Source organism: Papaver somniferum, unplaced genomic scaffold (assembly GCF_003573695.1).
Source record: "Papaver somniferum cultivar HN1 unplaced genomic scaffold, ASM357369v1 unplaced-scaffold_117, whole genome shotgun sequence".
In the NCBI taxonomy this organism is placed as follows: domain Eukaryota; kingdom Viridiplantae; phylum Streptophyta; class Magnoliopsida; order Ranunculales; family Papaveraceae; genus Papaver; species Papaver somniferum.
The window spans coordinates 3,519,952-3,533,487 of NW_020620714.1; the positions used below are offsets into that span (position 1 = coordinate 3,519,952).

At 38.2% G+C, this 13,536-nt stretch overlaps 1 protein-coding gene across 2 annotated transcripts; it reads left to right on the plus strand.

Moving 5' to 3' along the window:
- The first annotated feature begins 8,442 nt into the window (after nucleotides 1–8,442).
- LOC113329558 lies at nucleotides 8,443–13,291 on the plus strand. 2 transcript variants are annotated; one of them, XM_026576423.1, is made up of 8 exons: nucleotides 8,443–8,804; nucleotides 8,938–9,151; nucleotides 9,731–10,151; nucleotides 10,228–10,401; nucleotides 10,555–11,422; nucleotides 11,543–11,955; nucleotides 12,043–12,732; nucleotides 12,824–13,291. In XM_026576423.1, the coding sequence occupies exons 1-8, from the start codon at nucleotides 8,606–8,608 to the stop codon at nucleotides 13,001–13,003; spliced, it is 3,159 nt and encodes a 1,052-aa protein (XP_026432208.1). In that variant the 5' UTR covers nucleotides 8,443–8,605; the 3' UTR covers nucleotides 13,004–13,291. The 2 variants fall into 2 exon arrangements, with proteins under 2 accessions (XP_026432208.1, XP_026432207.1); XM_026576422.1 differs by having other exon boundaries at nucleotides 10,555–11,955.
- The last annotated feature ends 245 nt before the right edge of the window (nucleotides 13,292–13,536 follow it).

Genomic DNA, 13,536 nt, shown 5'->3' on the forward strand with positions numbered 1-13,536 from the left:
ATAGCTTGGTAAAGATATCGGCAATCTGCTTCCATGACTTAAAATTTCAGTACAATTTCACCATTCTTGACAAGATCACGAATTTTTTGAAACTTAATGTTAATATGTGAAGCTCTACCATGAAATATTGGAGTTTTTATTAAGGCTATAGATGACTGATTATCACAATAGATCAATGTTGGAGATGCTTGATTCATTTTCAAAGTTACAAGCAAACCTCTTAACCATATAACTTGACAAGAAGTCTTAGCAGATGCCATGTACCCAGCTTCAACAATAGAAAGAGAAACCACTTGTTGCTTTTTTGAAGACCATGATACTACTCCAGAACCTATATAGAATACAAAGCCATAAGTACTATTACGATCTATATTACCTGCCCAATCGTTGTTGGTGTAACTAACAAGTTCATTATTATTAGATGATGAATAATGAATACCTTGATCTTGGGTAACTTTTGTGTAAATTGCAAGATTTTTTTTGCATCTTGAAGATGTACTTGACTTGGTGTTTCCATAAAACGATAAATCAAACCAACTCTATTTACAATATCAGATCTGGTGGCGGTTATGTAACGTAGACTCCCAGCTAGTTTGATTACAAACTCATCTTTACTAGTCTGATCCCATTTTACTCACGCTTCCGTCAACGTCTTTATAGGTATGAAAGAGTCAATCTTAAACCTCTTCAAAATGTCAGAAATATACTTCTACTGAGATATAAATATTCCATCATCTCTTTGTTCAATATCAAGTCCAAGAAAGTATGCCATAAGACCCATGTCAGTCATCTAAAAATGACTAACCATTGCCTCCTTGAATCCAGTAATCATGTCTGGATTAGTCCAGTAAATATAAAATCATCCACGTACAAACAAACCGTAAGAATCTGTCCATATGTAGTAGTCTTTATATGTAAAGTAGGCTCATATATATTGGTAATTCTGAAAACCATGTTCAAGAAAATAAGAACCGGTATGAGCATACCAGGCTCGCAGTGCTTGTTTAAGCCCATAAAGAGCTTTCTTCAACCTGAATACTTTATCTTCTTCACCTTACTTTGCATACCCAACTGGTTGGTCTACATGCACTTCCTCTTCAAGTACCCCATTATGAAACACATATTTAACATCTATTTGATGAATTTTCCATTTCTTTTGAGCATCCAAAGAAATAACAAGACAGGTAGTCTCCATTCTATCTACTGGTGCGAACACTTCAAAGCAGTCGATGCCATCCTTTTTCTTATAAACTTTCATAACAAGTCGTTCCTTAAGTCTGTCCAAACTTCCATTAGGCTTGTATTTGATCTTGTAAACCAATTTATCTCCAATTGATTTATTTTATGGGAAAGTGTAGTCAACTTACATATGTCATTCTTATCATAGCAGGAAGTTCATCGTCCATTGCACGAACCCAACCACCTGTAGAATTCAGCAGATATTTCCTTTAAGATGGAAACATTACTACACGTTCGTCTCGAGTAAGATGTTCTAACGATTAAACACAATATAGAGAACTAGGAAGAAACAAGAAACAATTCGACAAACAAAAGACTTCAGTAATTCTTTGGAAAAAACTCTTACAATAGTGTTTACCTCACAATAACTAGTCACTCAAAGATCTCTAACAATAAGAACCCTAGCTTATCTTTATTCTCTCACAAACAAATGTTTGTAGACTCTCTAAGAAGAAGATATCTATAACTCTAACCATACGGGTCCTTTTATAGATCATACAAACTTGTTCCACAAGAACTTCCTAGGTTAGTTTTCTACCTAAAATAGATAACCGACTCAACTAGGAAACCACATAACTTGGGAAACACCCAAGTAATGTTTCTGACCCGCTCTGGAATATTTCATAACTTAACGGAACAAAACCTAACAATCACCACCTTTTGTGACGTGAATAAAACCAACAACTTTCTTCTTACTTTTTCACTTTGACGTATGAATCTTCTTTTGTCTCACCCTTATTCAGGGCCGCCCTCCCTTAAGGTCCCTCAATTATCTAGGTTGATAATTAAGCCATGTCCAATACAGAAATAGTCACTGACACCTTTCGTCTAGTTGTCTTGAACCTGCTTCTAGAAGCACCACCTAAGCCTAACCACATCCTTGTTGCATCAGCACCACCAGAACAAATATTTCTTAAACTTCTAGCACCACCACAAACAGCTCTTCCATGTAATCTATACAAGTTCTTGCACGGTCTTGCCATCAAGACTACATTGTTGCCATGATATACACTCATTACTCCATCTTTAGTAGAGTATCTCATTCCAAGTGATTCGAATATAGATAAACTACTTAGATTCCACTTCATCTCTGGCACATGTCTAACATTTGTGATTGTTTGAACTGAGCCATCAAACAATTCCAGGATAACTTCACCGACTCCATGAACCAGCAATCTAGAGCCATTCCCCATGTAGACAAACCCGCTGTAATCTTCATAATTGTTGTATAATGACCGTTTGTTGCAAACATGCACAACGGAACCACAGTCTAATACCCATCCTCCCTGACTTTTAAGATTTGCAGGCGTTAGTAGGACCTCATCACGATCACCATCTTCCGATAGCATCGCTAAGGATGCAGTATCTTTAGGAAAGTTAGACGAAGCTTTCCCAAAACCTTCCTTCTTCCTAGGACAATCTCTAGCACAATGCCCTGGATGACCACACTTGTAACAATCACCTTTGAAAACAGTTCGTTTTCCTTTGTTTTTACCAACTTTCTTCCCATCAGCTACAAACGCAGCTTCAGAAATATTACTAACCCGATCTCTTTTTCGCATCATCTCCTCCGCAGCTAAAGTGTTGCAGACTTCTAATGTAGTAAACGACGATCGACTCATAAAATTCCTTGATAACGTCTTGTACGATTCTGGAAGCGTCCAACTTAGTTGTACGGCTTTATCTTGATCATTCAAGTTGTCACTGTTAGAGCATAGCTCGATTGAACCCACCAAGCGTTGGTATGTCAAGTTTGGTTGTCATATTTTAGTGAATCCAAACTCATTTAAAGAGCCATTTGATTATGTACTAGATGCAACTTCGTATATGTTAGCTTGAAAGCATTAGGATATGAGACATTATAAGTAATGCGAAGACTTAAAGATGTGAAGAAGCAAGGAGCTACAACGACAGCATCATCCTTCCACTTGAGGTTAGTGATATTTGACTTGAACTGTTTCATTCCCTAACATATCTTTCAAGTCGTGCATATTGAAAACAAAACTGCGAAGCATGAATAACACTCTAATTAGACATAGTATTAGGGAAAATAATACGAGGTTTATTCCTTAACCATTAAACTTTGTAGATAAGACATCGACATAATCGTTTGAATGTTATTGTGATTATGTATGGGTATAAGGTGAAGATTTCATCTCAGGAAACAATGTTTTACATGTGTTTTAAGGAAGTAAATTCATGAACTTTTTTTGTGAATCGAAAAGGAAATCACCAGGCATTATTGGTATTGTTATTCATTGCATATCTTTTGAAAAACTAATATGTGTGATTAGTATAACCTCTTATGAATTGTTTATGTTCTTGGTAAAACTATTCACAAAGGCCTAACTTTTGTATTGGTATGACTTTTATTAGTGAAATCGATCTTAAGTAATCACCCGAGATGGTCTGATCGAGTTTGTGATTTTGTGTATGACCGACTCTGGGTAAAGGGGATCCGATACTAGTAAGAGGTGTAACACATCACAAAGGGGAACTTATCCTTGTATGAGGTGCAACAAGTTTATAGCAGAAAGGGGAACCGATCCTATGGACATGTGCACACGTTTTTAGGAAAAATGGAACCGATCCTATGAACATATGGGACAAGTAAAAGTTAGATACCATATGTATGTGGGGAAACGATCCTAGTACCTAGTCAACCGAATTTTGGAAAGCTAGTGTGACTATGCACAGTACTCACATGGAGGGCCATAAACATTTCTTATCCATGAAATCAGAAGAGCCGAGCTATTTATGTATTTTTAGCACCCCTGACCTACCAAAGCTTGTTATGTAATCTGGCTTCGAACGGGTAGGACTGGGAGGGTATTGAAATGGGAAAATTAGGTGCAAGCCCAAAATAAATAATATTCTCATTGTAAGGCCATAATTAATTTTAAGTACTCTGACACCCATAATTATTTCTATGACACCCATAATTATATGAAATTTTGAAAAACGTCTGCATAACAGGTTATGCATCAGGGGTATAATTGACAACGCAACTTAGATATAACATATCAAATTTTCGTTTTTCACGAAAAAATCCGAGGTGATCATCATTTTAGGAAAAAATTTCGAAAACTTCATACATAACCATTATGCAGCCACCAAAAAGGATGCATAACGCATTATGCAGACGTATAACGAATTATGCAACCATTTTCTCCACTGCATAACAAATTATGCATCTGTATAACCAGGGGCGTAGCCAGGATTCGAAAAATGGGTGGGCAAGTTACCAATCCACACATATTTAAGGGAGTGCAAAAGGATTAGAATGACCAAAAATGGCTAAAAATGGGATAAATTAGGTATAATTGGGCTTAGGAGCTCACATTTGAGGGGGTGCAATTGCCCACCCACCTCTCCATGTGGCTCCGCCCCTGTGTATAACAAAGTTATGCATCTGTAACAAGTTATGTAGCCATTGTATTAGTGCGTACATAAAAAATAGATGCATAATGCATTATGCATCTATTTTCTCGATGCATAAAAGATTGTGCAACAATTTTCTTTATGCAGCCGTATTTTCGGATGCATAACAGGTTCTGCTTCTATTTTCGCGACTGCAGATATTATTATAGGTGCATGACAAGTTATGCAGTCTTTGTTTTTGTTGGTTTTAGTAGTGACAAAAAAGTTGCTGCATAACGTGTTATGCAACCGTTTTTTGGACTGCATAACAAGTTATTCAACAAATTTTGTAGATGCATAATAGGTTATACATCCATTTTTATAAATGCATAACATATTATATAACTATTTTTATAAATGCATAACATATTAGTAGGATTAACAGGACAAGACAATTTTGTCATTAGTAGTTCACTATCACTAAATTTTAGTAATAATCTAAACATTTAACTAGGATTTATGTAATCTAATGGGAGACCGAATCAAATTTGACACATAGCATTTTGGAGACAAATCTTCCCGACCCTAGACTTGACTTGCATAGTGGAGAGCTGGTCCTGTATGGCATTTGTCCACCAAAGGAATGAAGTCAAATATCAAGTGGATCTATGGATGGACCCAAAAAGAGTTTCTGTACGTTGCATTCCAGGTCCCCAGTTTTGCATCTCCTCCTCCTCCATAAACATAGTTACTGGGGGTTTAGAATATGTGAACTCAAAACAAAGAGAAATTATGATGATGATGATTCAACCCCGTTTCTTCCTCACCTTTTTATACATACCCGGCTATCAATGCTTCCACGAAACTATATTTCGAGAAGAATTTTTGTCCAACATACTGCGGGCAGTTTCTAAATCTCCAGATTTTTGAATAAAGTACTAATAATTTTGTCTGTAGAAACTCATCAGGTGTTAGCCCAAGAACAATCGTATTTCCATGAAGTCTTTTCCTTTTTTTTTGTATTCTCTCCTGTATATACACTATTTTAATAGAAGAGAGTACGTATGTGGCTCTAACTGTAACCTTGAACTGCATACGAGATTAATTGCTTCCGTTAATCTTTCGGAAAAACACAAGCCCCTTAATACTGATTCTAGTTCTTTTGATTTATTATGGATTTGTCGCGATAAGTGGAAATGTCTCACTGGTGGTAATCGTATGTTGAGATGATGGAGATTGTACAGTTCAAAACCCGTTACTTAGCGCCGTTTTTTACCCATTAATCAAACCCTAGAAACATCACCCTTCAATTCCATCTCGTCCATTATCTTCTCTTCAAACTTTAATTTTCGATCTTGAAATCGAGCTCAGCTTCACCATCTCTGCCTAACCCATCAAAACAACACCGATGTACACAACATGTTCCCTTCTTCTTATCGAAATTCATCTTCATCCATTCACCACCGTCTTCACAATTCCATCAGCAGTCACAGAGAAATTGGGGATAAAACTGAGAGTAAAGAGGGATGAATAATGGGTGGAGTTAGAAGTTGGAGTTGGAAATGGAAGCCGCACAATTTCTGAAAACATGGGTTTGGGACTAATTTTTTTTCAAGAAATGGGTGCGCGCCCGTAACTTTTTGACTGTGGGTTTTTTAGTGGAAAAAAATTAAAAAATGGGTTTAGTAATAGTTTTCACTATTGAAATTACAAAATTAAAAATAAAATGAAAGTATTGCAATAAGATTTACTTAAAATTAAAAAAAAAAAAAAAAAAAACCATGGCCAATTCAATCGTGTTCAAAACGTTAATTAAATTAGATCATTTAGAGTCAAATAAATATGACTACAACACAAACTCTTCCCCGGGCTTAACTGTTATTTTGCTTAATGAATTGCTTATTAACAAACAAAGAATAAACAAACACTTTGATAAGGTGGGTAAGGACCTGTGTCGTGAACGAATCAACACTAGCGCTGAAGTTCTGTGCAAATGGGAAGCTGTTGCCTAGAACTTTTGGATTCAGTTCTACAGAGACAAATACGTACGGTATCCAGCATCCCAGTCAAGTGCAAATTGCACTTCGCCAGAACTTTCAAAACGGTGTTGCAGAAAGTCGTCATGAACCCTCAATCTTGCCTCCTGCCTTCAGACTTTTGCCTTGCGGAAATCCATTTTGCGTCATTCAGGTATTGACCCTGTTGGTTCTTGTTTTACTACTGCCTTACATGACTTTAACACAGTGTGTAGTGTCACCCAATGTAGTCAATATCGGCCGTATCGGCCGATATATCGGGGATATTTCGGATATCGGCCCAGAACGATACGATAAGAAGGATATCGGGGATACGATATCCGCCCGATAATATCGACCGTATCGGTCGAATATCGGCCGTTTCGGTCAAATATCGGCCGTATCGATCGATACGAAATTTTCCTATATTTCCCGATATGAGACGGTATTGGTCGTTTTCTATAAAGTTTAAGGGTAATTTTGGCGAAGAAAGTCTTCCAGGTGGTAGTAGAGGTGCATGTAGCTCTCGAAGCAAGTTACTAAAGTTACTCTTTTGTTTTTTTGATAAAATTGATGTTATCTATTATATCTTATCCGAAAATGTGTGGAGAAAATGTTTAATATAAAATTATAGTCTCTAAATTTAGAACCGATATTATACCGATATTTCAACGATAATATCCCCGATATAAAATCGTACCAGTGTATCGGTCCCGGCCGAGATGAACCGATATCCGATATTAACTACATTGGTGTCACCTTACCTCTTCCCGGTTTAGAAGAAGTTGCACCCGTCCACTCTATGAGTTCCCTCGCAACTATTTACTTTGACACCGTGGTTAAATCGGCGCCTACCAGCTTCCCCATGACAGAGCGTGATAAGATTTTATGGCAGGGTAATCGGGTACAACATGCTCAAGACTCCTCATTGAAGACCTGGGCCAGAAGATCGGTCCACGACACTTCAGTGCAATTCTCAAATATATGTTGGGAACTCCTTTTTTTTGAAGAGGATGGGATTTGTCCTAGTTGCTCGGCCAAGATGGACAAATTGGGAGACCATGATGTGCATTGCAGAAATGACCTTGGTCTGAAGTTCAGACAGGACCTAATTCGTGATACTTTTGCTGATATATGTTATCGAGTGGGTGTTCCGGCAAGGAAAGAAGTGGATCTTGGTTTTATCTCAGACAATGACACTAGTCTAAAACCGGCGGACGTTTTGGTTTTAAACTGGGACAGTAGCCGTGATGTTTGCTTTGATGTCACAGTTGTTTCACCTTTCACAGGGAATGGAGTTCGTTTCTTTGTCCCCGGTCAAGCCATTGACAAAGCTGTCTCGCGCAAACGTAAGAAGTATCTGGAAAAGTGTAATGCTCAAGGGTTCGGTTATGGAACCTTAGCCTTCACCACTCTCGGTGGGCTTGGGGATGAAACCATCGACTTTCTTAAGATATTACGTAATTTCTCGGCTAGTCATGATGTCAATGTTAGAGTTCGAAATTTTTTTTCCCATAGTATAGGGGTGGTCCTTCAGAAAGGAATTGGCACACAACTTATTTCCAGTGTGCCAACTAATTTCTTGAAAGAGCCAGACTCACATTTGTAAATTATTTTTTACCTTAAAAAAATTTTACCTAATTAAAAAAAATAAAAAAAATAAATATCAGTTTCATCTTTAAAATCTAGTCATTCATTCGCTTCAAAATCAAAATGTTGAAAAAAAGTCGTGATGTAATTACTTTTTTATCCTTTATGAGTTTTCACATCAATGATGATGTCAACTACCCAGGGCTGACATGACCGTACTCTGACCCTTTGAGAAAAACCCCGCTTTCTTCCTCGTTCCCGATGTCGCTTTTCTCGACATTCCCACTATAACCCCCACTCTCACTCGGCTGAGCATCTTTGTCTTCCTCCCACCACCGCCGTAAATGAAACTACATCGGGAATAGGGATCTTCATCACCGGAGGACAGACAAATCCAAGTTATGCCTAACCCATTGAGAAAATCTACTTCTAGTTCTAAAAACTCCTCCTCCGCTTCAGAGAAGGGTTCAAGTTGTTTAGACAACAAAAATGAAGAAGATGACGAGAAGAAGAGGAAGAAGAAGAAGAAATTGAGTGCAGCTAAGTACAGAGCAATTTTACTCAAGACCCAAGGAAAGGGGGAGGAGGATGAGAAATCAGGTTAGTACTATTTTGATTTTTTTTTTTTTTTGTTGGATGAAATTCAATACTTTTGTAGATTGTTTCAATGTTTAGTGCAAATGGTGCAATGGGGGTTTATCTGATTTTGTATCTATTGGTTGATTTTTGTTAGATGAGAAGAAGAAGAAGAAGCTGATAATACGTTTTAAAGTGGGGAATAATGTATTGACTCAATTTGGGGTTAAGGAGGAGAAAGTAGTAGCTGGTGATTCTAATGAAGTTGAGCAGGGAGGCCTAAATTGCACTATTGGAAGAAGCAAAAGCCCTAATCTTGGTAATGTTTGTGTCATCTGCAAGCTTGGTGGAAGTGGAATCGGAATGCTCTTGTAGGTTACCGACTCTTACTGCGTATTTTCCCTTCATTTCATATGTAGTTGATTCATTATCAAATGTGAAATCAGACACTTGTTACTAGCACTTCAATGCATTTCAGTTTGAAGTTCATCAATTACTACTATGTTGGATCAACTTTCGGGCAAAACACTGCTCAATGCACATCATTTGCAGAATTTTAGTAGACTTTAAACCACTGCTTAGAATTAGAGCTAATGGGCAAAATCTAGTCGAGCACTTGAATGCTTTCAGTGATGTCCAGAACTTTTAGTAGACTTTAAACCACTGCTTTGTACAAGCAAACATTTCCGGTAAGCCCTGAAAAGGCAATCAAATACTTAGTTGACCTCATATTCTTGTTGAGTTACACGATTTAGCTAGTGTTCTGTTAATCAATTCCTGATTTTAGATATCATTTATGAAATGCTTCTACATGTATTGTATTAGCTAGGGGAACCATGTCCACAGCTTTCTGCTAGGCTAGTAATGTTAAGTTAATTATTGTTCTTTTGGTGAGACATACTTATTAAGTAAACCACGACTTGAATTGTTTTTGTCATGTTGAATTGCAGAGAATGCAGCAGCAAGGGTTGCAAAAAGAACTATCATCTCAAATGTGTTGATTCACCCCTGAAGGATGTGCCACCTGGTGATTGGCATTGTGCCTGTTGTGAGCATTCTTTGCCTGGAGCAGTAGAATCCAATTTGGATGCCTTAGAAACGGAATTGGCAGATTCTGAAGGGGTGGATGCAACTAAAAATAATTTATGCAATAAGAATGATTCTAATGATGGCGTTGAGAAGCTGAAGGAGAAGCCTACACGTGTTGTTACGTCTTCCAAGTTTGTAGAATATTGGGTTCCTGTCAAACTTTCCAATGTTCAGCTTGAGCAGTATTGCAACATCTTACTTTCTAATTCAGCATTGCTTTATTCATGCTCAAAAAAAGATACCGTGGAGGCTCTTCGTGATGTTCTTATTTCTACCAGGAAGGTGAGACCTGCTTTTGTAGCTGCAAGTGGTTGGGGTTTATATCAAATATTTTCTTATATGGGATGTGTTTTTGCAGTGTTGCGACCATCCGTATTTTGTGAATCCTTCTTTGCAGAAAATTCTCACGAAAGGTCTGTCAGAAGCCGAGTACTTGAAGTTTGGAATAAAAGCAAGTGGCAAACTACAAGTACTTGATAAGATTCTTTCAGTGACAAAAAAACAAGGCTTAAGAGTAGTAATTATTTTTCAGGTATAGGATTTGTAGAAAATGATTATTACGAGCTGATTTTTATTGTGCTCTCATTAAGTATCCTGGGTATAATGATTCTTATTGTCTTTTCATTGAGTATATTTGGTATATTGATCACATTATGTTTTCGTTCTAATGTCTATGATATGGCAGTCAAATGTTGGCTCTAGTGGATTCACTTTGGGGGACGTCTTAGATGATGTTGTGCATCGAAGATGTGGTGTAGATTCCTACGTACGTGTTGATCGTGGATTGATCGTGTCAGATGAGCAATTTACCAAGACGAAGCAAACTGCCATGAACAGGTTCAATAATAAGGATACAGGGAGAATTGTGTTTTTACTAGATCGCCGTGCTTGCCACCCAAGCGTTAAGCTATCATCAGTAGATATTGTAATTCTATATGACAGCGATTTGAACCCGTACAATGATCTAAAAGTTCTGCAGAAGATCTCAATTCACTCACAGCATGAACAGTTGAAACTGTTCCGTTTATATTCAATATGCACCTTGGAAGAAATGGTTCTAGTTAATGCTAAGCAAAATGTGACTGTTGATGCACAGAATTTAAGCCGTTCCACAATTCATCAAATGCTTAGATGGGGTGCTTCGTATATATTCAGACAATTGGTTGAGTTCCATCGTTCCTCTTCATCCTCTGGTTCAATCTTTTCTTTTAAGCGTTTGGTGAAAGAATTATTTGGTCCGCTGCCTCAGGAAGGTGGAAGCCCTGGTACAAACAGTTCCTCGATTGTGGTGAAAGTTAGTCAAACTCGAGGGACATATTCTAGTGATGCTTCTCTACCTGGTGAGCTGGAGATGCAGTCAGTTGACGAAGAGCTCCCTCATGTCTTTTGGGAAAAACTACTGAATAGGACGACACCGAAGTGGAGATACTTACCTGATGCATCCTTATCCCAGAGGACCCGAAAACGAGTTCAATATTTTGAAGGCTCATTAGAAGAGACAGACTTTGACTATGCTAATGTTCCGAAGAAGAGAAGGACGACGGTTCTCCCTGGTACTATTGATGCTGGAGCTCAAAAACCAGTGGTAGAAGATAAAAGGATAGTTGATATTGATGCTTCTGCAGCTGATTATATCGAGTGCTCTGAAATAAATGAAATTTATTTCTCTGCAGGAGCATCTGGAACTTCAGGTGGTGTTTGCTCTCAATTTCTTCCAAGCCCTAAAGTTCCAACTGGTGCTGCTCGTTTTCGTAAAGCTACAACCTCTAGCGTACCTGCAACCTTTATATGTGAGTCTGATGAAATACCTGTTCAGCAAGAGTTGGAAGGAGAAATCAAAGAAAGCCAGCAAAGCTGTCAAACGGTTCTTCCACTTCCCTCTGAGCCTCCTAAAGCAAGCAGCGAAATCCCAGAGTGGGCTAAAGTCTTGGAACCTGTAAGAAAGCTACCCACAAATGTCGGAGCCAGGATTAGGGAGTGTGTCCACAAGGCGTTGGATAAAGGTCCCCCGGAATGGGCGAAGAAAATATTGCAGCACTGTATCAGTAGGGAAGTGTATAAGGGCAATGCATCAGGGCCTACAAAGGTGCTTTTCTTGTCGAGTGTATTTAGCAAACTTTTCTTCTTTTGATTGTTTTTTAATCTACGTTGATCTTGTGTATTGGATACGCAGAAAGCTGTTGTATCCGTGCTTACACGTGTGGCTTACAAAGTTTCACACAGGAAACCTGTGGTAGTCATCAAAAAGAAAAAGCTACAGAATGGCTCCCAATCTGGGAATATCACTTCCCAACAAGCTGAACATCCAAGGCAACTACCAGCCACTGATAAGCATGCTGAGTTAGATTCTCATGATGTTGTTGAGCCACTGGAAGCGATTCTTCAACTACCCATTATGTCGATGGACAAATCTCGAAGTGAAAGTGGTAGATGTGTATCAGATTCCAGAAGCATGGGAGGTGTTCCAGATTCCATTAATCATCCTCGGCAAAGTGCTCCTGTTACTTCTTCTAGGACTTCACAGTCTCTGCTCCATCATGACCCTTTTTTAAATGAATCTGCACGAATCCGTAAGGACCAAGTTGGGTTAGTAATTAACTCAGCTCCGCAGCCTACTTACAATGATGCTTTGCAAGACGCAATGCATCAGCAACCAATGATTATAGACACATGTGTAGGTGGAAGTGTTACACGTGTATCAGATTTCGGAAGCTTGGGAGTTATTCCAGACTGCGTTAGTCATCCTTTACCAATTGCTCCTATGACTTCTTCTCAGACTCTTCCGCAGGATGACCCTCTTTTACATGAATTGGCAAGACTTTGCCAAGAAGGAGAGCAAGTTGTGAAATTCCACGAAGATTTGGTTAGTGTATACATTACATTTTCAGTAGTCATAATTCTCTTAGGTACACTCCTGATTTTTTTTTTTTTTAAAATCTGTTTTGTGTGTGCAGAAAACGCAAATCAGATCTGATTTTTTCAGGGAGGTGCAAGAGACTAATAAAAAATACAGCAAGCTTCATCTTGATAATGATACTGCATTTGCTCAGACGATGAATACACTTCACACATATCATAACATATTCCTCATGAATGAGATGTTAGCCAAGTGTTTTAGGGACAAAACGCTCTAAGGATACCATAGCTGCTGGGGTCACTGGATGCACAACAAGGTATAAATCATAACCCCCCCTACCCTACTAGATAAGTGGAATACGTTCTTATTTACTTGGGAAAGGACTAGATCTCATTCTCATTTTTTTCTTAAGACGCGATGATTGGTGACATGCAGTTAGTTAGCTGCTCTCCAAATTTCGCAAGTCTGTGTAAAGAGTCATATGTAGAGAACTGAGTAATAAAAAAATCCTCAACTCGGGTGCAGATTATAGGTATACCATGTATAAACTAATTATGAAATGATTATCGGCTAATTTATTTATTTTCTTTTGACTTCTGGGGTTGGGGGTTGGCTTCTGGAGAAAACCAGTAACGCTTGATTGATTGTTGTTAGTATCAGGGTAGTCAAAAGACACAAAACCAGTAATGTTCTGTACTCAACGCCATAGAGTACAATTCTGGAAACCATGAAGTAGAAAGAACATGAAGAAGTGCAGATATAGGGCCATCAAAATCAAAACCGCATACAAAATAAACACAAAATTTCAGC